The sequence below is a fragment of the Spodoptera frugiperda genome, chromosome 29 (assembly GCF_023101765.2).
Source record: "Spodoptera frugiperda isolate SF20-4 chromosome 29, AGI-APGP_CSIRO_Sfru_2.0, whole genome shotgun sequence".
NCBI classification, from domain to species: Eukaryota; Metazoa; Arthropoda; class Insecta; order Lepidoptera; family Noctuidae; genus Spodoptera; species Spodoptera frugiperda.
This window is the reverse complement of record NC_064240.1, coordinates 10,873,318-10,898,766: the sequence shown is the minus strand read 5'-3', so window position 1 is coordinate 10,898,766 and position 25,449 is coordinate 10,873,318. Positions and strand designations below refer to the sequence as shown.

The 25,449-nt window shown below is 33.8% G+C and overlaps 1 protein-coding gene across 2 annotated transcripts in view; it reads right to left on the bottom strand.

Moving 5' to 3' along the window:
- LOC118268228 (tyrosine kinase receptor Cad96Ca) overlaps window positions 1-25,449 on the bottom strand; it is a 116,468-nt gene that overhangs the window by 58,466 nt on the left and 32,553 nt on the right. The window contains exons 1-2 of one of the 2 annotated variants that reach the window (XM_035582620.2): window positions 17,402-17,620; window positions 5,715-5,901 (exon numbers count right to left, since the gene is read on the bottom strand). In XM_035582620.2, coding sequence (XP_035438513.1) covers window positions 5,715-5,760 — 46 coding nt within the window. In that variant the 5' untranslated portion in view covers window positions 5,761-5,901; window positions 17,402-17,620. Of the gene's footprint in view, window positions 1-5,714; window positions 5,902-17,401; window positions 17,621-25,449 lie in introns of those variants that run through there. The other variant, XM_035582621.2, reaches the window with a different exon arrangement.

The window sequence follows — 25,449 nt, the reverse complement described above, 5'->3', positions numbered from 1 at the left end:
TAATCCTTATATGTATATTTTGGAAATAAACATCACATGTCTTATCCCAATAATAGATCATAGTTCAATCACCTTAAACCTATATCAAATACTATCTATTTACAAATACCAAAGTCTATTTACGGCGCGTCAATGCAGAAACATTACCATAGAATGGTCATAAGTTCCCAATTACGTTAGAGTTCAATGCAATTGCAATGCTCCGTTGACTCATGTTACCCTAGTACTTTTGTCTCGTACACGACTGTATTTGGCATTTCAACAAGCTGCGTGAGTCGGTTAAATGATTATTTTGTAAGTCGATTTTTTATGGAATAGGGGACAAACGAGCAGATGGGTCACCTGATGGTAAGCGATCATGGACACCCGCAACACCAGAGGAGTCACAAATGCGTTGCCGGCCTTTTAAAAATTTGCTTTGTTCTTGAAGGTTTAAAGGTTGAAAGATGGTAGTGGTGAATTCTTTTTATTTTTGTAATATTAACTTCATCATAAACGTAGGTATGTACAGATTTTTTACAGATGTCCTGAAATACGTAGTAAAAATAAATAGGTAATGTCATGCCGACTAAAACATTTTGAGAATGAATGTAGACCGCTGTACACCCACTTCTCGCCCACAAGTAATAAGTGATATGGATTTAGAAATTGTCAGTAGGCGAGTATTCTATACTACAAAACGAACGATATTTTTTAGCTTGTGATCATGGTCCGATGTTGTTGATAAGATCTCTATAAGATTTCTGTAGTTTTAGACTTCAAAAACAATCTATGTTTTGCTTTCAAAATGATTCACTAAATGTGTTATTAAACGTAAATCTCGAGACCAGCTAAACCGATTTTGTTATTACTAGGAGAAAGTTCTTAGGTAAGAAAAAAGGCTGCGTAGAAAAATTTTCAAGGTTAAGCTAATGCGTCTACCACACGTGCATGCTTGACCGCAGTTTTACTTGCGCATGCCAGCTTGTACACTGAACACTGTGCGTGTAGTTGGTAAAACGGTAGCATGCGCAAACTCCAATGCTTGGCTTGATGGTTTTTAAACTTGCTTGAAATTCTGGCATGCGCAAGCTATACTTGTACAAACTTGTCTGCGCGTGTGGTTGGTAGTTCAGTGTTCAAGCCGCTCTCAGTTTAGTCGAGTGGAGTAACTGTACGCGCACGGTCGTTAAAAATGAATAATAATAATAATTAATTCCGCCAATCGCTTGGCTCATCTCTTAAATCCTTGAGTAGATGTATATGTGCATGAATTTTTCTATTCAACAGTCATTTTTTTGTCCACTTTGATCGTTTACACTTTGACTTTTGTATTTTCTTGAAAAATAATAGCAGAAGAAATAGTTCTTTTTTGGGAACCATTGTTTCCACGCCGACGATGTCGACAAGAATGTGGCTTGCGCGTACTTAACTGTGCCGTGTGGTAGACACATCCGTGTTCAGTCTTTTCATGCGACAAGCATAGTGCAATTAAAACTGTGGTCAGGCATGCAAGTGTGGTAGGCGCATAAATTCGTGGAGCCCGCTAATTTCTTGTAGATATAAAACCAAGTTTCTATATCTTACTAATATTAAATGCGAATATTTGTAAGTTTGTGTGTTTTTGTGTAACTATGTTTTGCACCCAATATCGTCAAAACTAGAGGTATCGGGATGACATTTGAAACAGGGGTAGGTTATAGTCTTCTTCTTCTCATTCGTATCACTCTTGACAGAGTGGTCGTGGTCAACATGTAGTGTCTGTGGGTTGTGTGGCAGATGTTGCTCGCCTCATATGTCCCGCCATAATCCCTTTGGTGGTCAATCTGGTGCACTCGTGCACGGGGTTACCAACCATTGTATCTGATCGTATTTGACAAAACGGTCCAAATCGCATTGCGATGATATTCTCACGTCTCATATGAAAAGAGTTTTATAAAAGAGTTTGAGTTATATAAAAATTATCCTTCAACGTACGTTAAGTGGTATTGTAAATTAAATCATATATGGTCGAATTTCGGCCACTAGGCGACCACTAGTAGTCTAGAAAAATACATAGCAGGCAAAGCCGCTGGCAAAAACTAGTCAATTATATAGAACATTTGAAAGTCATAACAAATGTCACGTCTAAACTGTTATTTTAATCAGTCGTCCTCTTGTCAACGTATTTTAGTATGCGTAAGGAGTGTTTACTAAGTAAACGAATATGAAGCTATATCATAACAGATATTTTGAGATCCCTGAGAAACGTGAGCTTAATTCGCGGATTAATTTCTCTTGAAAGATATTTAAGGGAATATAGTACACTTACTATTACTACTACTACATACTAACACTAACTACAGTTAGACAGAATGTATAAAAATATGACAACGGGTCTAAATCAATGCTGTGGTTAGCGGGTTAAGACTCAATGCCCTAAAGTAGCCAGAAATATGCCAAGCAAAATGAACAAAGACCTAATAATAAGTTGTACCTATTATTAAATAGGTACAACTATTATTACAGACTGCACGGTTGCCGCGGTGGCTGGACAACTAGCTGCCGCACAATGTGTCGCGGGTTCTCGCACAAAGCAACTCTTTATGTGATACACAAAAATTGGTGTTTCGGGTCATATGTATGTGAAATTGTTTAATTGTAAACGCACCCATGATACAGGAGAAAATCCTAGTGTGCCCTACACTAGGATTTTCTCCTGTATCGTGTAACGTTTCAAAAAAAACACGTAAAAAATAAACAAGAAAAATACAGGTTGATCCCATAAAACGGGAAAATATGTAGTAATTGAAAAAGATAATGGTACTTTGTCTGTCTGCGTTACTTAACAAGATCATATACAGGGCGGGCGCATAAATGCTTAATCGTGTGTCTAAATTCACTTTCAACCGTTAATCCAGGTTTTATAAAGGGTGTTGTTATATTTTTTGAATTACGACCTCTTTGCGTCAAGGTTGCAGTAAAAATAAAACCTATATTTTGCTTTAGCTGCGACTAAAAGTGTTGGTGGGTGGTAGTGTTTAAAATATGAAATGGAATGTGAAAACACCAATACGAGACTTTTCCCAAACATCGTGATTGTTGTGAATTTTCTAAACTCAAATTGAAACCAATTTTTTACAATGGCTCGTTGGTCGAGTGGTTACAAGTGTGACTGCCGAACAAGGAGTTTCGGGTTCGATTCCCGGGTCGGGCAAAGTATTACTGGACTTGGTTTTTTTCGGGTTTTGCGAAAATTTTTCAGTTGTAGCACGGAGTCTGGAATTGTGGCCAGTACATGGCAATAGGTTCACCCCCTTTTACATGGGACTTATAACAGAAATGGTGAAAAGTGGGTGTACATTGTAGCATTACGTGCTGTAATGTGCACCTCTGCGTGACGTTGTTTTTTTAAACCAATTTTATTTACCTATTTATTAGAAAAAGAAAAAACATAGTCAAACATTTATTGAACATACATACATAGTTAAACTGGCGGTTCTTTATTAATGGCCATCTAACTAATGACACTGGCTACATCAGAACATAGTATTTGCTATATCAAAACCACTATTACAGTATTTTCAGTCAAACTAATAAACAAGATTGATAATATAATACATTTGTGCATATTAAACTAGTCCTATATTATTTAAATAGGCTTCTAATTTCATTCATGTACTTAATCCAAAAGCATTAGCTTTTGAGCTGGGTAGATACTAAATTAAACTCTTTGGGTACTTGAACTGAAGATACTTCAATGTAAATCAGATTGTAACTGAGACATATTTGAATTACATATATTATATGTATTAGTTGTAAATTTTTCGAGGCATAAAGTTACATATTTCAAGAGTTGAGGTAATATTAAATATGAAATCTAATATAATGACATTAATAAAATATATATTGTATACCATTTAAAGAATCGTAAGTATATAGTAGTAATATGGTGCGGACTGCCTAGAGGGTTATCAGGGCTCCGGGTCGAAAAGCAGAAGTAAGAACGTCGGGTGATTTTCAGTCAGTAAGAGTCTGACACTCCCTCTCACCTCGCCCAAGGCAGGAGAAGTAATTGGATGATTTTCCCCCTCAAAAAAAAAGGGATAGCAATGTACCATTCACTGCCATGTTTGTCTTTAAAAGTTACAATTAACATTTTCTATCGAAAATAAATAAGCTGTTTATAGGAATTTAACATACCTACGATTAAAGCAAAGTTATCTTTGCATCTTAGTAATGAGTAAAATATTTTATTTAACACTTTCCCATTCTTAAGAATATTATTCCATTCTCTAAGTTTAATAAAGTGATTGATAATGAGCTAAGTTTAAGTAACACATCGAAGCTATTAATCTTAAGAGTGAAATTTTAATTTTAATTCATTATGTGGTTACACCTTAAGGATTGAGTGAGAAAAACCTTAAATATTAATTTAAATTAATTATCCTAGAACAAAGTAAATAATCTTTTCAGTGATTAATTCGCAAAGAGTGTTAGTTTTCTTAATTAATTAAGTACTTGTTTTTTTAAACTTCATTACTCATATTTTTTCTTTTGTAAAAGCTTAATGGGTTAAGGATTGCAAATAATTTTGTTCTACTTTCAAAATGAAATCGATCAACTAAAGAGGTCATATTTTTTAATATCTATTGAAAAACATTTTTGCCTTAATTTTACTAATATGTTTGTGTGTGTATGTTTGTTACTCAATCACGTCAAAATGGCAAAAGGGATCGAGATGAAATAATACAGGGGTAGATTATGGTGCGGACACACATAGGACTCTTTTTATTCTATGGAACTACAGGCAAAGTCGCTGGTAGTACCAACTTACTTAAAATGTGTTAGTAAATACACACAATGAATTTTTAAATGTTTCTTTTTTCACACGTGTTACTAGGAATAATATAAGTGTCTAACCATTAAATGATTCTGAATGCGTCAGTTACAAAGCTACAATCATTGGATTAAACCAAATCAAACAATACAATAAACTTTTATCACAAACCAATTTGTGTACCCATTTTTCTATTATACGCAAATTAGCCGGCTTTTAGCATCGCTCATCCGTCGGCATTCTTTGGAACTACTCATAACTCCGTAACGGTACACAACCATCAAAACAATGGCTGACTCTTGCCTTGTAGATACTTGGCTTGTAGATAACTATTTACGACAGTTTTAATGATTTTGTTTCTCACATTCTTTTACGTATTTATCTGTGTGTAAAAATTGTAGAGTGATAGTTAGTTTTACGATTTTCTATGCTTAATGCAACGTAATCAGTTGTTTTTGGCTTTATAGGGTACGTAATTATGACCCCAACTCTTGGATCAATGAAAAATGAATATACGCTTTATTCTGGACTCCAATTGGTTATAGAATTTGTGTCAGAGTTACACACACACACACATAATAACCCGAATTTAACCGGTACGAAAGTAACTTGTGTATTATTACGCATTTTCTAAGTTTATACTTGTAGTGTTAGATATCACTGACATACGGTGAAAAGAACCAGGACTCATGCAAGGTCAAGACTAACCTTCAGCTGATTTTGTAACGAACACCATTACAAGATTTTTATGTGAAAATCTCTTAATTGATATTAGGGGATTTATAGAATGACCTCTTGTTTAATTCATTTATGTAATAACTTTACGTCAAAATTTTAATCAGACAAAATACTTATCTGTCTTATTACGTATTTGCACCATCAAGGGAAAATAAGTCTTATAGCTCTCTACACTTACCTATAGCAAGACATCCTGCGATGACTAAAGCTCTCATCACCAACATGGTTGTTTATTCTCTGCACCGTTTTAAGCACAACAGTTTACGCCGCTTCATTTGTGACCGTCGTACACTACACTGCATCACTTTACACACACATATAAACACATACGTTCACAACACTATTTATGATGATATTGTTTAGATCTGAAACAATAGAAATTAATACATGGTTAGTTTGGATGTTGTATGAAATAATTTTGGCTTTGACTTATGTAATACATACGTAACAAATGTAAATGTAACAGATTGGCGAGTTTAGATTTTAGGCCACACTACGGTTAAGAGATAAATAAATACAAATAAAAATGGTGAGGAATACTCTACTTTCAGTGTAAATATGTATAAAAAATAATATAATTTTATACTAAAACGTAGTTTCTCATAACTAGGTAGCAAACTTGATCAAGACGATCAAGGCTTGATACAGCCGATTCGATCCGATTCGCCGATTTAACTACACCGGTCAAATAATCCTCTTACGGCTTCACCATGCAGAAAAAAAAAAAACAAACCGATCAATCTCCGTTAAGCATATTCGATCTTATGTTTACTCGATAGTGGTTAAAACTTACAATATAAATGAGACATGAATGACCAATTTTAAATTCATTTAACTATGTTGGTAGGTACTAGTACTTGACTACTATATATGACTGCACATTCCAACGACCCTCATTTAAATTAGTTCATTAGAAGCTTCGTGCTATCCCCACGTCAAATAGCACATTAGCAATGAATAGTTTACCTTCCGTACCTATTTTTCTAAGAAAACTCTAGAATTAACATACAAAGCATACTAATTATATGTTATAAATACACCAGCCTTGGATCGTACACTTACTGACTCACATGGTATAAACCTATTGCAAAATGTATGACGTGTAGTCATTGGCCTAATAAAGGGACGTAGCACTATCGATTTTATTCACTTGTATTAAATTCTAGTATTATTTTGTACTATGAGTGTTGTGGTATTAATGTTCGTTGATATGATAGTGTAGGATTGCAAGGCTATTCTATTTTTAATATTGTTTTATATGTCTATTTAATTGGCTTTGACTTAAGAAATATTGCTGAAATCGAGGCGTTAGGTGTTTATGAACCGGAGTTGCGGACTACCTAGCGGGTTCACCGTGGCTTCGGCTTCAGTTTTTAGTCAGTAAATCTAAAACTCCCTCGCGCCTAGCCCAAGGCGGAGGAAATCATTGGATGATCTTTCCCACTTACAAAAGGTGTATGAAGGATCGGATGATACCTAAGTATTAAACATAAGTTCTATTCGAACTACAGACATAAGCACCATCATTCAAGGCTGGAGAAGTCATTGAATGATCCTCCCCCCACTCAAAAGAAGCATCGCTATATCAAACTTAATATGATACATTTTCTATTTGCCGAATGACTATTGTATCAAATTTACTCATTGTTTAATAATTTCCAAGAATTCGTTCATTGATATTGAACAGCTTTATACCATAAAGTATAGTTTACCTCCAATTCCGAGTAACAACAAGTCATATTAAAGTATAAACAAACACTAACTAAACAAAACCAAACCTCCAATTTGTGTTCCAAAGATGGCTGCCAATTAGCAAAAAGGTTTGTTAACAAAAACCAATGGACGTCAAAGATTGACTTTAATATTATTATCTGCCAGCCTTTAAATAAATAACTGAGCTGCAATGGCTTGGTACAGAAAGATCGAGTCTAATTAATTAACTGAACAGTTTACAAGGTCGTGGATTTTATTCCTTGACTTTTGAATTGAAATTGGGTTTTTGAATTTGTTAAAAGTTTAACTTTTTTTTTTTTAAGCTTTGGATGGGTGAGTTTCTGATGTTTACGGTCTTTAGTTCCAGATCTAGTTTTTTTATTTAACCGAAATGAAATATTTATTTAAAACTGTTTTACTGACTATTGGCCCATTTATTTTTAACATAAAAATAAATGGGTCTTAGTTGCTTAGAGATTTTTATGCCAAAACAGAATATTTGTGAAATATTGTTGATTTCGTTTATAATTATTTAATATCACCTTTTCTGTTTACATAATCATTCTTTATTGTCAGGTTTCATCTGACACCTTTTTTAATATCGTATAATAATTTCTACTTGTCTAAAGTCTTGGTGACTTTAGACAATGAATAAAATAAGAACACAGACATTTGGTGAGTAAAAATCTCAAGGTCATCCAACCAAATGGGCCCATTGCTCTACAAAGGCAGTCAATTGCCAAATATCATTTTATTTTAATAGCCAAATTGATTTATATAGCTTTCTCAGTAATGGTGACCGATTGAACTGTCGGATCTGTTATTATTTGATCAAAGTGTGGGTTGCTGTGAAAGTGAGTAACCGCAAATAGCCTAACGAGCATTTTATGTCCGATGTATAAAGACATTAGTGGAATAATGACGTTGTCTAATTCGATTTAGGGTTTAAATTTGCGTGTGTTGTGTTTTAATGGTAATCGTTTTTATTGGTACACATGTTTTGTGTTTTTATGTTTGTCACTACGGACAATCAACCCCTTATAAAATGTGTGGAAATTCTTCATCAAAACTGACCTTTGTTTTAGATTCATTGTCTGTTAGAAAAACATGTTAATAGAAGTAGATATAAGCAAGAACTATCCAGGTTCTAGACGTTATACAAAATTGATCCTTGTTTCTCTGTACCACCTTACAGTTGGTTGGTATAAAACGCTATAAGTCCACTATAAAGTATTCAATAAAATAAAAAAATAAACCGATATTACAATCTTTATTTTCCAAACAACATCCTATTCCTAATTATCCTATTTAATACACTATGTACTCTATATAATATCTTCGACCACAATAACCTAGATAAATAACCTTGAATTAACTAATCTTTCTCACATTACATGTGAACAGATTACGTAGTAGTTCACAAGATACGTTATTCAATTTGACGCAACACCATACATAATAGGACAAGGAACATCCGTGTTTAATTTGTTTACGAAGAAACCGGATTCTCTATAATTTGGGGTAAATACCAGCACTGCGTCAAGCCGGACCTATTGACCTTTAAATTATTTATTTATTAAATGTGTATTTACCAAATAGGAGGTAAATTTTAAATGTCAATTTGAAAGTCCTATTGCAAATTTTGTTCAAGGTTATTTGAACTCTATCTTTTCATAATTCTTGAACATAGAAATTTGTTAGATCAGTGTTTAAAACATAAATCATTGAAATACTATTTTTATTTTACATGAAAAAATAGGTATGTATGTATGTGTAGGTGACTTTAAATTAGATATATGCTACTTAATTATGACTAAAAGTAAAAACATATACGTACAGAGATAAGTGAATCAGCGTTTTACCCTTTCTTGAACAAGGTTGCACTAAAAGGTTCGTGGAATGTGGAACAATAGTTTATAAAATTATGTTTAAAATTTTATAGTATTCTCATTATAGCGACATAATTATAGCGCCCAGATTGGCTATACATTAAAGAAAACCCAAATTAAAAGTACCCTTAATTGACGAGCATGCATGAAAAGACTGATGACTGTTGATGAAGCGAAAGAGGCGTTCCATTATCGCATCCTACCCCCATGGGAGACAGGCGTGAGGTTATGTATGTATATAATTTCTTAATTCCATTAAATTAATGAATATACATATGTTCAACAGTGTGGCACATATCAGGATAATGTGATGATTAAATTAATGTATTTCCTAAGCACTGTTTACCGTATTGGCGGTGTAAAGCAAAATTTATATAAAAGTATGTGCTTAAACGAGAACATTATATATCCGGGAAGTATACGCAATTAAATTCATTTCATACGTATACCTAATTGTTATGACGTCCTTTCTCGTCGCTCTTTTATTATTACTGAATGTGATAAATACATTCTGTTGATAAATGTAATTACAATGACTAAGCGGTTTCCTGGGACATTCGGTTATTGAATATGATATGGGTTTGGGTTTATTAAAAGATGAGTATTTTGGTGGGTAATCTAATCGTTTTGAAACTTGTGAAAGTGAATTAAGGTTGTGTTTTGATGGTTTTTGTATGTGTTATAATATAAGGTATTTTTTTTTTATTTCACTGTTTCACTTGTATACTCTCATTTTCACTCTCTCTCTCTCTCTCTCTCTCTCTCTCTCTCTCTCTCTTGTTCCTGAATTATATGACTTGTAGCTCAGCCATATATTTTCATTTAAATAAACTATTAAGTTCTAGAATCACCTTAAATAATTTAATCATTCTACCGAACAATATGTTATGGGCCCAGCACGGTTTGACTGCGCAAACTTATTTACTTAAAACAACTTCAAAACAATACAATTTACAAGTTCAATAAACAGAACACGTTCAATTTGCTGTAAACTCGATGTGACACAGTGATTATGTGGCGTGTTGATTCTACTCTCACGTGGATCGACTAAACAAGATAGTTTGTTTGCTAGGAACTAGTAGTTACAATGTATGATGTAGATAGGTACGTATGTGGTTCTAAAGATCATTGAAATCGGAGGTAAGGTGATAGAAATTTGTAGATGTAGAAGTTTCTGTCTTTTGTGAAATGGTGTGTATTCGTTTTTATTATAAGAGGTAAGAATGTCTTTCAAAATTTATGATCATTTTGCATCGGTGATGGCAATGGTCATTTATTACCTACACTACACATACTAGAGCTTTATTTAGTTAAACAACTGAAATAGGGAAACATTCAGTGGCGTAGGTATAATTGCCGGGGCCCGGTATAAAAAAAAATCCGATGACTTCTCCCTTCGTTGGGTGAGGCGTGATTGTAGATAGTGTTAGACTCTTACTGACGTTTGGGAAGTTTTTATTTTTTGTCTTTATAAAACCCTGTGGAAACATTTATAACATCTGTAATCTCTCTCAAAAAATTTAGTATAAAAGCCACACATCACATAAAACAGCCACGATTAAATTTTTCTATCTTTTTTTTCTAAATACACTCAAAATCCTACCTTGGCACACATCCCATAAAGTTTATTTTGGGACACAATATGTGTCCACATCTTGCTGGCGTCCCGATTGTTGTTTCCTGAACCCTTTCCGGTATGTTTAATATCCGTAGAGCCGTAAATCGCATGTTCACACGAGCGTTAAAACTTGTGTCTATGTAAGACGACCACATATACTCAATGGTATCTTGGTTCAAGCAAAAATGGTACTTAAGCCACTTTGTTTATCCAACCCCTATTTCGAAAGAAAATATTGAAATCAGGAACAGGGAAGTATACATGTTTGAATGAATATTTATTACTAGTTTACCCGTGAAGGTTCTGAGTTTGATCAATAATGTTGTTGATAGATGATAGTAAATAATTTCCCTTTTACGAATTCTTTTCGGCGATTTTTTGCAGGTTTAATATAGGTATTTACTAATTGACTCAAAACATAAATCAAATAGCACTTGCCTAATAGTTGAACCTATTCTTAGGTCTAAAATGAGTCTATCTTTCTATATCTTTTTCTCTTCCTTTCTTTTTAGAAGATCGTTACTCCTGATTGTCTCTTGTATCGTGAGTGCGTTTACAAACCTACAAGTTCACATACACAAGATACCCAGACCCGAAACAACAATTTGTGTTTCGGGTCTGGGTTGCAAACAAGAGTTGCTCCGTGCGAGACTCGATAAAGCTATACGTTGCACGGCAGCCGGTTGTCCAGCCACCGCATTAACTGTGCAGTTTAATTTGTAAAAGAGTACACCATAAATTACTTACTTAAAGTAACATTTACGAAGTACACGAACGATAAACTCATAAACATGAATAACACCGCTCATCCTCAGACCATTACCTCACTCATCTGATGAGACAAAAAAGTTCACAGTCATATAGAACCAAGTTTTATTTATATCAAACTGTACTCATATAATGGAGACTGATTATAAAAACAGAGACATCCCACACTTGATCATTCACAGCTTATTACCTCACCAAAATATCACCAACTTAATTCTAAAGTTAGAGGCGTCGCTAGTATCTTCGCAAAAGAATTTCGTCTGTAATATTTTGTTCGAGTCCTAATTAGTACCAATTTTGGCCACCAGAACAGATAAATTGGTAGTGATATACCGTTGTTCCTATTGTTTGGTAGTAATTTATCTTCAGTTTTATTATCGTAAAACGGTTTTTTTTCCCTTTGTTAGTTGATATGAGGATTTATTTGCTGCTTGTGTCTTTGTGATAATCTTTTCAACAGGATTGTTTCTTATGAATGGATTCGTAGCTTCAATTTTTTTTTATTCGTGTATATATTTAACAGTGCGTAGGTAATTGTGTTCATGAGTATGACAGAATAATGGTAGTAAAAAAGTTTTTAGGTAGGAGTCGTAGGTGGTACTCGGTTCTCTGTATTTCCTACCTACCATATGACATAAAAGCATTTTCTAAATTAATAAATCTTTATAATTATATAAAAGAAAGTCTTGTAACACATAACTCAAGATCGGCTAAATTGATTCGGGCTGAAAATTGGTAGGGAGGTAACTTAACTAGGAGACGGAGATACTTTTTGATAATTTTCATACAAGGATTTCTCGAAAATCTTACGATTATGGGAAAAAGCAGGATGACTTCGTAAGAAGTCGCGGGCAGAAAATAGTAAAAATATAAAATTAGCTTTTTAAAATAGTTTCATTGACTTCAATTGGACAATTTCAAAAGCACTTTTGAATATTACATGTCTCAAAACTTGACAACGCTACGAGAAATACCAGGTACATGAGAATACTGTTGTAATAGAAACTGTCAGTCACTATAAACAAGATCAACTGAGCAGAATGACATCTGAGTGATCAAAGAAAATAGCTCGAAGGACATTTATTTTTGAACGCATCAAGTTACTCCAAAATATGAATTTTCTTCAATAAACTTTCAACTTTATTACCTTGTAACAATGTCGAAAATCTACTGCACATATCTACCATTGTAGAGTATCTTGATATGGTAACTATACAGCAAATAACGAAGCATTTTGAAACGTTGCATTATTTTGTATTAGAAGTTTTGTTTTGGAACTTTTTCCCGTACAAAGAAGTGTATTATTTGGATTTTTCATTTTGCTATTATCTGCCAGACAGACAAATGTATTTTGATCATACTTTGCTGACTAAGTAACATTGCATCTATCGGTACATACAGAAAAAAATACTACTACTGCTTTTATTATAACTACATTGATAACTTTTTTTTTTTGGTATTGGTCGACAAACTCGCAGGCAGATTACCTGATGGTAAGCAATCGCCGCCGCACATGGACACCTGAAACACCAGAGGCGTTAGAAGTGCATTACCAGCCTCTTGGCTGTAAGGATTTTAAGTGTTGTTGGGAAAACTACTACTGTCAATAAAATAAGAAAAAAGTCTTAATCATATTTATAACCTTTTAAAAAACAATCAATTATACAAATTCAATATCTATATTAATTACGTAAGAGTCTAATTTAGAACACAAGACTCCTCTTACACAACTAACTACCTGAGCTATCTACAATACCAATGACGTCAAATACGACAAGAAGAAACCTTCGTCATTACGTCTGTTATTACGAAAGGACACGCAAAATAAGAAAGTTACATTAATGTCCAAAGAGTCGGTGTTGCACCTTAACGAGCTGAATTAATTGAGTTTCAAAGAATTTACAATGAGGATTAAGATATTTGGACAAAAGAACCAAGTTTTAAAACTCAAAAAAAAGGTATATTTAATGGAATAGAGTAAGGATGATTACGGGGTATGAGAATTAAAAATCTACAAAAAAAAATATTAGACAATAAAAAATACGTGAATAATGTTTTTAAATAATCTACAAAACTACAAAATAAAAATTAATCATCTATTCTACTTGTGATAAACATAAATTCGCACCTGCATGTGTTATTAAAAATAAAATAAAATGAGTATGCCAAAATCCAAGGTATCATTGCCAAGAATTTTGCAATTAAAAATTAAATAATATTTTTCTCAAACAAAATTACAAAACAAACAAATTCATTAATATTTTTATGCTAAAAATCAAAATTCACACGCAATTATAATCAATGATACGCCAAAATAAAGAAAAAACTCAAACAATTTTAAACACTAACAACTAAAGATATAAAGTTTCAATTTACATAACAGCGTTTACTATATAAACAATACTGAACTAAAATAGTAGAAAGCTACTGATTTTCTCAGTAATTAACCTTGCATTCGTATGTACTGATCCGTCAATTGTGGAGAAAGCGGTGGACGGTATGGACGGTACGGTCCGTCGCTCGTGGTCAAGTAGACCGCATCATACGGAGGTGATGACAGTAATCCCAGTACTAACAATAGTTAAATCTTTACTCATTGGAAAATTATATTTTGTCGCAATTAATTCTGAATGAATCCTACTAACACGTAATATGTGTTTATACGACGAGTATAGTACTATTTTTTTGGTAAGTCTACGTTTGGCCAACCTGCTTACTGCAAGAACGGCAAAGCAAAGATGTGGCCGAAGATGGAACACACAGACTTAGTAATACCAAATTATGTTTAAAAGTTTTATAATAATAAAAGGTGTCTGTTCTATTGTTGCATAGTTGTTTGTAATTATTATTTTCTGTGTACATAGGTTATGTCATATTATGTGTCTGTTAAATACTAACTGCCGATTTAAACTTAAACTATTCCTTAGTAACGATTTTATTCCGAAAAGAATTGGTAAGGACTGGGTTAAGTAACTATTAGATGACTCTGAGTACGGCGGTAAGATAGATTATAGTCCATAATAGATTTGCAATATAACACGACGAAACGAAAAGCAGTCATACTACTGAGGATATAAGTCTCAAATTAGCAGCTAAACTCAGTGGCACTTCTGAACATTTTTTTGTTATATCCCCTAGCTGTTTATTTCGCTCATTGTTCCGATGGACGCGATGCATTTACAAGTTGTCTAGTTACAACTATCATCTCACGAAACACGTTAGCAATATCACTTTAAAGTTCATTGTCGAGTGTCATCGGAATGTTGGCAAAGTCACCTTTGAAAGCACGCAATGGAATGTTAATATTTGGAAATTTCTCGGCCGGTGGGCTACCGGTGTGCTGTGAATTCCTCACTGTAATGAGCATAATTTAGAAGTGTGAAGTTAAATATTTGTCTTATCTTTGAATATTCTTTGGTATACTCCAACTTCAGTTAAAGACACCTGGAGACTCGTGCTATCTCTATAAACAGTGTTGAAAAGATAGAGATAGAACCATTGTCAGGAGAAACTTAAGATAAATTAGTGTTTCAGGCTTCGAGGGTAACTAGCATTATTTATAAACTTGTCTAAGTCAAAGAGACAGTATCTTTACTTAATGTTTAGTTTTCTTGAAATCCCTCACAAGGTAATGTCATTTGTCAAGAAATTCCAGAACTTTGAATCTTTATAAAAAAATAATCTGATCTAGTTAATTTTTATTTCTGTCATGAGAAGGCGAAGCGGCAAATTGAATTAATTACTTCTAATTAATTAACAAAGATTTTTAAGGTAGACAGCTCTTGGTATCCCAAGAGCTGTCTACCTTAAAAAAAATCTTTGTCTAGAAGAGAAATCGATTACTTACGTAATCTAATTGATTACAGTTTTGAGCCATTTCTTATTTATAATTAATGTAGTAAGTTTTAATTTCCGTAAATTACAAAGGTCTGTTAATCTATTATGACTTGTCTGAGTTAGTAGCAAGATTGTTGAAAATATTTACGAATTTAGCCCCCGTTAACTGGCATCAAAATCAATTTCAGTTGTCATATCAAATTGTATCGATATCAATACCCAAAATTGGTCAAAAAGGTACAGATTCTAAATTAATTACATACAACGGTATACTCACGTATATATTTGGAACAAAACTCTACTAGTTTGGAGTCACAGAGGGACTCTTCATCATGAGCAGCGTGCTACTAGGGACATATCAAGTAGGACAGCTTACAACCTGTCCATCACCTGCCAAGCGATTCACTTCGCAACTAAATAATAATTAAAATGTCATCCGCCATCTTTATGAGACAAGTTTTTACAGTGACAAACGACGAACATAAATCAACAATAAAAACTTTTTTACAACCAAATTGTAACAACATAATCGACTAACTAAATAGTAGTGCAAGCCTATCAGAATATGACATCGTAAAAACCGGTAAATTAAAAGCAACATTAATGGTCATTTTCGTACAACAGCCATGAGAGGTTACACGAAAATTGCTCTTATATTTGTGTATGTAGAGTTCTCTTTATAAATTGATGTTGGTATGTTGAACCTTATTGACATTATAACAGTTGTATGATTACATTGCTTTTGTAGTTTGGCGTCTTTGTAATTACAGAAAAAATGTAACGAGACGTCTTGTAATAGCTTAGCTAACAGTTGTCGGACATTTAATATATTACTTATATTGTATTGATACGTCAATGCGAAGGTTTTTTTTCTTACGTAAGTTCGTAATCATTGTAACAGTGTGTTTGTTACACACCGAAGATGTAGACCCAATTAAGTCACTTTTAAGAAATTGTAAAGACCTATGTACCTCGCTACATGTAACTTTACTACTTTCTTCATGGATACAAAAAAAAAACAAAGAGAAACGACCTAACTTTTCTAAACTCTAGGCTATATATAACTCTTGAACAGGAGCTGCGGACTGCCTAGTGGATTACCGGGGCTCCGGCTCGAAAAGCAGGAATAGGAATGGGGTGGTTTTTAGTCAGTATTTCTGACACTCTTTTGCCTCGACAAATGCGACTTAGACTGTAGGAAGTACTGAACTGACATTTGGTATACAGACCGAGTATGAGCTGAAGATGATAAGATACTTTTAATTCCACGGAAAAGTGGGCGAAACCACTGGCAGAAGCTATTGTTATAATATATCTAAAGTCATAAAGATTCAAAGAAAAGTAATTTACCATTTAACTTATTCTTAAACAACTTTGTATGAATTTCCCAAGAAATTTTATGTATTGAAAAACCTTCACCGAATTTCGAAAGATAAAATACTTGTATTTAATCAATTACTTGTAATTCTATCTAGGAAAATTCCAGTACAATGGGTACTTATTTAAAAAATGGTCTAGACTTACCTAACTTTAACTCAATAATACCTAATTTTCATCTAAATTCTAGAATTCTGAGGTAACTTTTTAAAATCTTTATCTTAGTTATGACTTAGGATTTAAGTTAACACAACGTATACATATTACTAACATTCGTGTTATAACAACATTAACCGTGCTATGCCCAATTGAATGAAATCACTACTAATTAGAGAAATCACAGGAAAACCAACTTTATTTATTTAAGCATTTTATAACACACCAGTACATTTACAACTATTACAATAAATAATACGGTAAGTAAAAGGCTAAAAACTATCTAAATAAAAATAAATAGTTTATTTTCTTTAAACCAAAGAAAACTGTGAAAGCCGAAATGACGCAACGGCGACAACGCAAGTACTAGAGAAAGTGTACGGCTGGAACTGCAACGTCACTGAGTACCCATCCATTAATCAGTGTAGAAAGTTTATTGATACTATCGATACACATGATCCGAACATGTCTATCTTAATAAACGAAACAAATCATTAATATTATTACCTTAAAACGCCCTGACAAATTTCTCAACACTTTTCCACTCACTATTTTCTTGTTAACAAATCACCTGTCACAATTCTTTTCTCACATACACATAACACATTAAATAATAGATACACTAAGGAAAGTTTAACAGAATCGCGTTTCTAGTTTCGAATTTACAAGATGGCGGCGTAAGCGGCGTGCGCGCAACGGACCTCGCGGCTGACTGGACGCATACTCGGCTCAAGCAGTGACATCAAACCCCACCACTCGGCGTCATCTAATCAAATTAAGGCTCTATTGTGAAAGGCTAAACGTGGGAAATTGCTTGGCACTTGATTTTGGGCAATGAATTAACAAGTGGTCGTGCAGGGGAAAACATTTGTTAGAACGAGATCAATGTTTGAGACAAAAGTTATTACTTAAGCACGTTCAAATTAAAATGCTCGCGAGTTATGAGAGCGTGGCCATATTAAGAAACAATACTACTACATCACTTCATAACGTTAGTTTTTGTTGCGAAAGGTGTAAATAGTAAATCACTATCATGTCTAGACTGTTTCGTTGGTTGGTTAGATATTAAGCAACTGCTAAAGACGAGGCATTCCATCTCCGAATCACGTAAAATTTTACCGTCTTCGATATTCGTTTCAATAATAGCATAGAGAATGAAAATTGTACCTTTTAGTTGCTAATACTCGTTATTGGTTAGTGTACTGTAAATTCTTTTGGATAACAGGCGTTATTTTTTTTTTTATATGTCTCTACTAGTAGCTCTAAGGCTTTAATAATGATCAGTAAAACTATATAAAATTCAACAATCAGAGAATACACAGTTTTCGCGAACCATTCACAATTAGAGAAAATAGAATTGGTTTTACTCATAATAAAGAAAACGTGCTAATTACTCAAAATTATTAATAAAATGGAGACATAAATAATGATAGTATTGCAGGTAATTAGAGCGAAACAACCACGGTACGTAACTTTCAACTCATCGATCAATATAGTAACAATTTCGAATTATTTTCCCAACGATTTCAACATAGCTTCACGCTATTTGCCTAATGAGGCGATCATTGAATGTAAACACTCAATTTTCGCTGGTTACGCAATGAAATGGTTCTTTAATCTTCTTTTTATCCTTACCCCACGCCGGTGTCACCGAAGACTTGACGGGTTACCGGGGCTCCGGCTCGAAGAGCAGGAGTAGGAACGGTTTGGTTTTTAGTCAGTAAGAGTACACTCTCTCTCGCCCCACGCAAGGCGCGAGCGTGCAAAATCATCCAATGACTTGATTGATGATTTTGCACACTGAAAAAACAATTTGCTTAGAATCGAAATATGTGTGAAGAATTCTAATATTCATCATCAGCATCAGTGTATTTCCATCCACTACTGTAAATAGGACACTCCGACAGCAGCTCTCCACCTAGATCTTCAATCAAATATATTTTACATAAGACATTATCCAAGTAAGTCTCACACAAAAAGGCTTATCAATGAAATTACCTACTCAATAAACCAATTGATCGAATCAATTTTAAAGTAAATCTGTTAGCCTAACCGATCTGACCTTTCACCTAATAAAATTCTCTGGAAAATTGCTGAATGAATTAAGCTGAGTGCTTGACCCTTATTATAATCGACTTGTTGAATGAGCCTTGTTGAATTGATTTGGTCTTCAGTTTTGTGCAAGATATGGTAGATTTTAATGCTAAATTTTAACAACTCTAGCAAGAATCATTTTTGCACTGGGTGTAAAATTAAGATCAACAATAAATTAGTCACTGACCTTTTGATTATTAAAACAACCTTTATATTATTTTAATTACGTTTTGGAGTTATTACTCCATGGCCTCAAAAAAAAGTGAAACATTTTATTTTATTATGTGAGTGAGGTAACCGGAGGCCCAATTACCCCTCTTCTTCCGAAGCACCGTTGCCTAAAAACTCTCAAAATTCCTAACCCCCATATATCATAAACAAATACAAAAATTACACACAACCATTTTATTTGACAACGAGAACAGAAAATCTATAACACAAATCGTACTCATCTTCTTCATGTAATTTTTCACATAATCTATCATTTTCTTTGGCCACTTTTCCTTAATCCTTAAACCAATCTATTTTACATGCATCATTATTAAAATCAGCACTCGCGCAAAGACTCATCATCATATTCATAATTTATGGAAATTAGATTCTGATTTTTATCTACAAAACCACACAGAATATTAACCTCACTTACTTGAACCCAAAAACCAATAAACTTCGATTCAAATTCAAACTTTATTCCCTCAAAAAAAAAAGAAGTCCTACAGTACTCATAAAAATGTTAATACAAGAATAACCATGAGTATTACTTTCAGACTTTCGATAATACAAGGAAAACATTTGAAGACATTAATATTTAATAGCTGGAACATTATTCTCGATCGCTCTTCAATCCATATTAGAACCGACAGCTGTCTCAGTGAAACCACTTGTGTTATCAATGTAATAGCGTTTACGAAAATAAAGCTGAATTGTCTGAAAATCTATATCTATACTAATACATAAAGCTGAAGAGTTTGTTTGTTTGGACGCGCTAATATCTCCGGAATTACTAATCTGATACGAATAATTCGCTTTGTGTTGGATAGTGCATTCATCAAAAGAGACATACATACATACATACATATCGTCACGCCTTTAATCCCCGAAGGGGTAGGCAGAGGTGCACATTATGGCACGTAATGCCACTGTGTACACCCACTTTTCACAATTTATATTGTGAGTCCCATGTAATAGGTGGTGAGCCTATTGCCATCATCAAAAGAGACTATAATATAAATCTCTATGCCCAATAAGAGCCGAGCAGTGGGTGAAAAATTATATAAATACGAAAGTAACTTACGTCTCTGTTTCTTCTTTGCGCCTAAACCACTGCACCGATTTGAATAATTATTTTTGTTTTGAATAATCCGTTTGGTGAAGAAGGTTGTAGATCACTCTACGATTAATAGGAGTGAGGAGAGAGCGGGTGAAACCGCGCGTAAGTAGCTAGTGAAAATTATACCTATTAATACAAGAACTAAGAAGAACATTATTTATAAAAGAAATTGCGTTAGTTCTGCTTGATAGGTCATCCGAAAAGTAACTAAAGAAACAATAGTTAGTTTGTTTGATTATTGTTTAGTAGATAAGAATGATAAATAGCTGATATTTATATATTTCGTCGTCGCCTGTGATACAGGAATATTCCCAGTACATGTATATTAATTTTGTAAAATTTTGTCACTTAGTTAAGATAATCAACCGGCTTCCCAAAAGAGAGGAGGTTCTCAATTCCTAAAACAAAATATAACTTTCCGATGCTGCCTATACCTACATTGTACATAGGTTTACTAGTACTTAGGTTTTAATATAATTTTGTTTAGTACATGTGAAACCGACTTCTAATCTTACACAGGTAGTACAATGAATAATAATTATTTTTTGGTTTTTACGTATAGTTTAAGGTTTTTAGTTGTTAGAAGTTTTAATTTTTTTGTAGTTAAATGGGCCATTGTTATTAAGAATAAAGATTTTATTTATTTACTTATTTCGTTGATTGCTAAACAAACAGTTAAGTTGTTTCCAATTGCCATAATATGTCATTAGCCAACGATACGAGTACATTAGTACACTAGTCAAACACATTTAATGAACATTCAAGGAAGCTGTTCTCTGTTTCGTCAATTATTCACCAGCTCTCATCTGTCTTTCTGCGAATGTCTAAAGACTTACTAGATAGATATAAAGTACTTAATTAGATGGTTACTTTATCCTATTCCCTAGTATTTGGTTTCCTGACAATATTGTTACTAAGGAATGGTTTAAATAATCGTTAGGGTACTTTTCCGTTGCGTTGCATTTGGTTTCCACTAATCATATTCATAAGAAAACATAGCTTAACTGTGGTGGACACGGTGGTGGAAATTCAGCTAAGCTATGATTTTTATATGGAAAGATGCGTGGTATGGATGTGTGCTTTCCTTACTATCGATACATCGCATACTCTAGCTGCGCATCTTCCTCGCACATCTAAGCTATGTAAGCTTAGTATCGGTGTATACGGTCACATAGTTTCACTTAACTATTATATTATCGCAGCATAGCTACATATCACATCTCTAGAGGAAAAACACCATTAAAAGTGTCTAAATACGACAGTAATCTGACTAAGTAACTAATATTTGACAGAGATCAAACAGCAGTCCTAATTTAGTACCTACACATTGAAACTTTAAATATCAACGTCAGAATATTTTAGATGTCTCAGGTAACGTGAGGTTGGTTGTTTGTCCGCCTCGCTATAAACGGTACTGACGTAAAATACGTAGATAAGAGGATTTAATATTCAAAGTGACGTTATCGAGTGAATATTTTAGGGTTACAAACGTGGGTATTCTCGTAAGTTTACTTTTAATGCTTGCGGTTTTACCTTCAATATTTAATTCTTATGTATACAAATATTTTACTCGTCATCATCTTATAATAATTTAATTCTTATATTCATATACTTACAACCATTTTACTCGTCATCATCATCATATCAGTCATAAGTTGCTGAACATAGGCCTCCCCTAATGACATCCAGATAGGCTGGTTGGAAGCGACCTGCATCCAGAGGCTCATTTTACTCGAAATGTTAAAAATCTTTCTTTGATAGGGCACTGATAGCTCTAACCAACGCACTCAGAGTTACATAATGGTTACCCAGTCCTTAGCAAATGTGTTCGGAACAAAATTGTTACTGAGGAATAGTTTAAGTAATCATTAAATGTCTCTTAGTGCGGCAGATACCTACTTACTTATATTTCACAGATTTTAATTCTTTTGTCATTAGAAGCCAAAGAACACTTAATTATTGTCAACTCAGTTATCTTTTGCACGTACGACTTATGTTAGGTAATGCTGTAATAAATCACTATGATTTTTAGAAATTTTCTTTATTTTTGCGGTTATTTTTGTTCGTTCACCAGTTCAATGGTTCATTGTGCTATGAATTTTTCTAGAAGTTTGTAGTCACGTTAACAATATTGAGGATTGTTTGTGAGACTGTACATAGACACAGACTGTACTCGTTCTTTATAATTTTAAACTCATATAATAACGTATTGCTCTATGCTTAATTTACTGCAGTGAGAAGTATGAATTATTTTCGGTATTTAAATAAGACAAACCATATTTTTATAATAAATATCGTGTAACAAAATCTACTAGTTTCGAGTCACAGAGGGACTTTTCCTCATTAGCAGCGTGCGCAGACATGGGCGCAGCCGGAACCATGATTTTTAGTTAAGGAAAAAGAGTATAAATTCAACCAAACACTTAAAATCACTACAAAATCGCATCACAGTACAATAAACATCATCACCAATCATACCGACCTCACCATTCCATTCCTTGATCCTTTCTTCGAAGTTAGCACCACCAAACCTGGCTCAAACATGGAAAGATGGATCCCAAGAACCATTTCCAAAAATGGTGGTACCAATGTGTGGTGGTATGACGCTACCGTTACCAGTCACTGACCAGTCGCACGTGCTCCGGCGCACCAACTAGCCGAGACTTCGATTAAAAACCGATACCGGTATGGTAATGAGGATTTAATTATTTTATAAATGTTTCTTTTCTTCTGTGTATGTCACATTCTTTAGCTTTGCTGTTTCGTAAGATTGTGTCTGTTGTGCAAGTTTTGTATTTATAGGGTTTATCTGATTGTATTTTATGTTTTAATTTTTAATATAGTTTTAATTTTTAAGTTGTAATTGTTGTTGTGTTTAATTTTTAAGTTTAAAATATTTTAGACTTAGTTTTTATTTTTATTTAGCCTATGTATTTCAGTTCATTATGTTACATTTATGCTTATTACATTTAAATAAATTTTAAATAATTTGTATTTTCTTTTTCATTTTGGTCTTTATTTAGATTTGGAGTCATATTATTATTCATATTATTTAATGTTTTGGTGTTTAAAAATAAATAGTACAGGGTTTGGAATGTCTCTGCTAGTGTCGTTTCTGCATAACTATTTGGAAAATGATAGATGTTATATATTATATTATTTAACGCTGTTATTCTGTTAAAAACGTTAATTATAGAACGTATAGGGTCCTTTTCAGTGCAGGAATAATAGCCGTATTGTATGTTCATAGCTAGTCTAAATAGAGATCTATCGCACAATGTACACACCAGAATAACATTACGCCTACATCGAATAAAAACAAAAGTATAATAAACTGTACAGTGACGTCATTCCCAATTATAATATTCGACAATAGATTGGTTCTTTCACATTCGCTGTAGAACAGTCGCGCCTACAATATGATTTATTTTTAATTTCAATTTATGGTCACTCATTAACTATTAATGTTAGCCGATTATTCTTTTTAATTATCTCTTAATTCTATCAATATGTTATTTCACATGATTAAATGATTTGATCAGGGGAAACACCCGATTGTATCAGTAAATTGACAAATCTGTTTTTAATTACTTGTGTATTTATTAATTAGATTGCTTCTTTGGTCAATTAATCATAAGCGCGTATGACGTGCAAGTGGTCGCGTTCACATCCCGGGCAAAGCACTATTGCAGTTACGTGGGGCTCTTAATATATTATTTGGTGGAAATTATGTAATTCTTCTGGTGTTTCGGGTATCCATGGGCGGTGGCGATAGCTTACCTACAGATCCGGGTGATCCGTCAAATTGTTTACTGCCTTATATCATAATAAAAATTACAGCTGTTCCAATTAATTCTCAAAAAAATTTATGAGGGAAACACCCGATTATATGAGACAATCAAATCATGATTTAATGGCTTCTCTACTTAACACGTAGGACTATAATTTGTCCGGTACCTATTGATAAATTCGATTTCCGCTTACAATATTTTAATGGTCTAAATGTAGTTGTTCCGGATACTTCTCAGCGGACACGTATACAATATCATTTTTTATGGTATGAGCCGGTAATCGAACAGAAGGTAAGCAATCGCGGCTGCTCATGTACACCCGAAACACCAGGCCTTTTGGGGGTTAGGAATTCGTGGGTTGTTTGGGGGATTGGGAAGATTGGGAAGGGGGAAATTGGGCCTCTGGTTATTTAATAAACTACCGTTACTTTGTCCTATCCAGAAGCTACTAAACTATTTTCTATACACTAAGCAAAAGTAATAACCAATTTAAATATAAGTATAGACTCGAGTTTCAATAGTAATCGACATTTCAATTATATTCATACAAAACATATACGCATCAATATGAAAGTCAATTCCTAATGTAGGTCCGATCATTAAATAAATAACTAATCGTTCTCATAAGCCGACCTTCAAATGTTTAAATCGATTTATAAAGTGCGTTCAACTTGTAGTATAACGAGATACTCGTTAGCGGTGCGAGGAAATTATCATTTCTATTAGACTAGAAGTAATGTTTATATATTATGTCGTTCATATGTGGTAATGGTTTGTATAATTGCATGTGAATTTGCGTGACTAAGTATGAAACCATAAGCAGCAGAGCAGCTTGGAAACATGGTAATATGGGAAGAATATTTTTATAAGACAGAAAAGTAATGAGCAGTGGAATGTGGGATGACTTTTTTAGGGGGGTAAATCATTCAATGACTTCTCCTGTTTTGGGCAAGGCGAAATGAAGTGTCAGATCTTACTGACTAATAACCAACCCGTTCCTATTCCTACTTTTCGAGCCGGAGCCCGGTAAACCCGCTAGGTAGCAGCTCCGGATCAGACATCAACCCTACTGGGCCCCATCTGTGGTGGCAGATGGCTCTTTTAGCCGTAATGCCCCGTACGCACGGGTCAAGTTCTGGTCGGGCGGCGAGCTACTCTTGCTCGCCATCATGTGGGTTCACCTAGCAGTAGATAATCAGACGAGCAATAATTATAGAAGAGTTACAAGTGCGTTGCTGTTTCTTTTGGAAGACGGGAAAGTTTGGCCTCCGGTAACAACACTCACAACATGATAAAACGCTGGCCTTCCATCAGGACTTTTTATATGGTACGTGACTCTT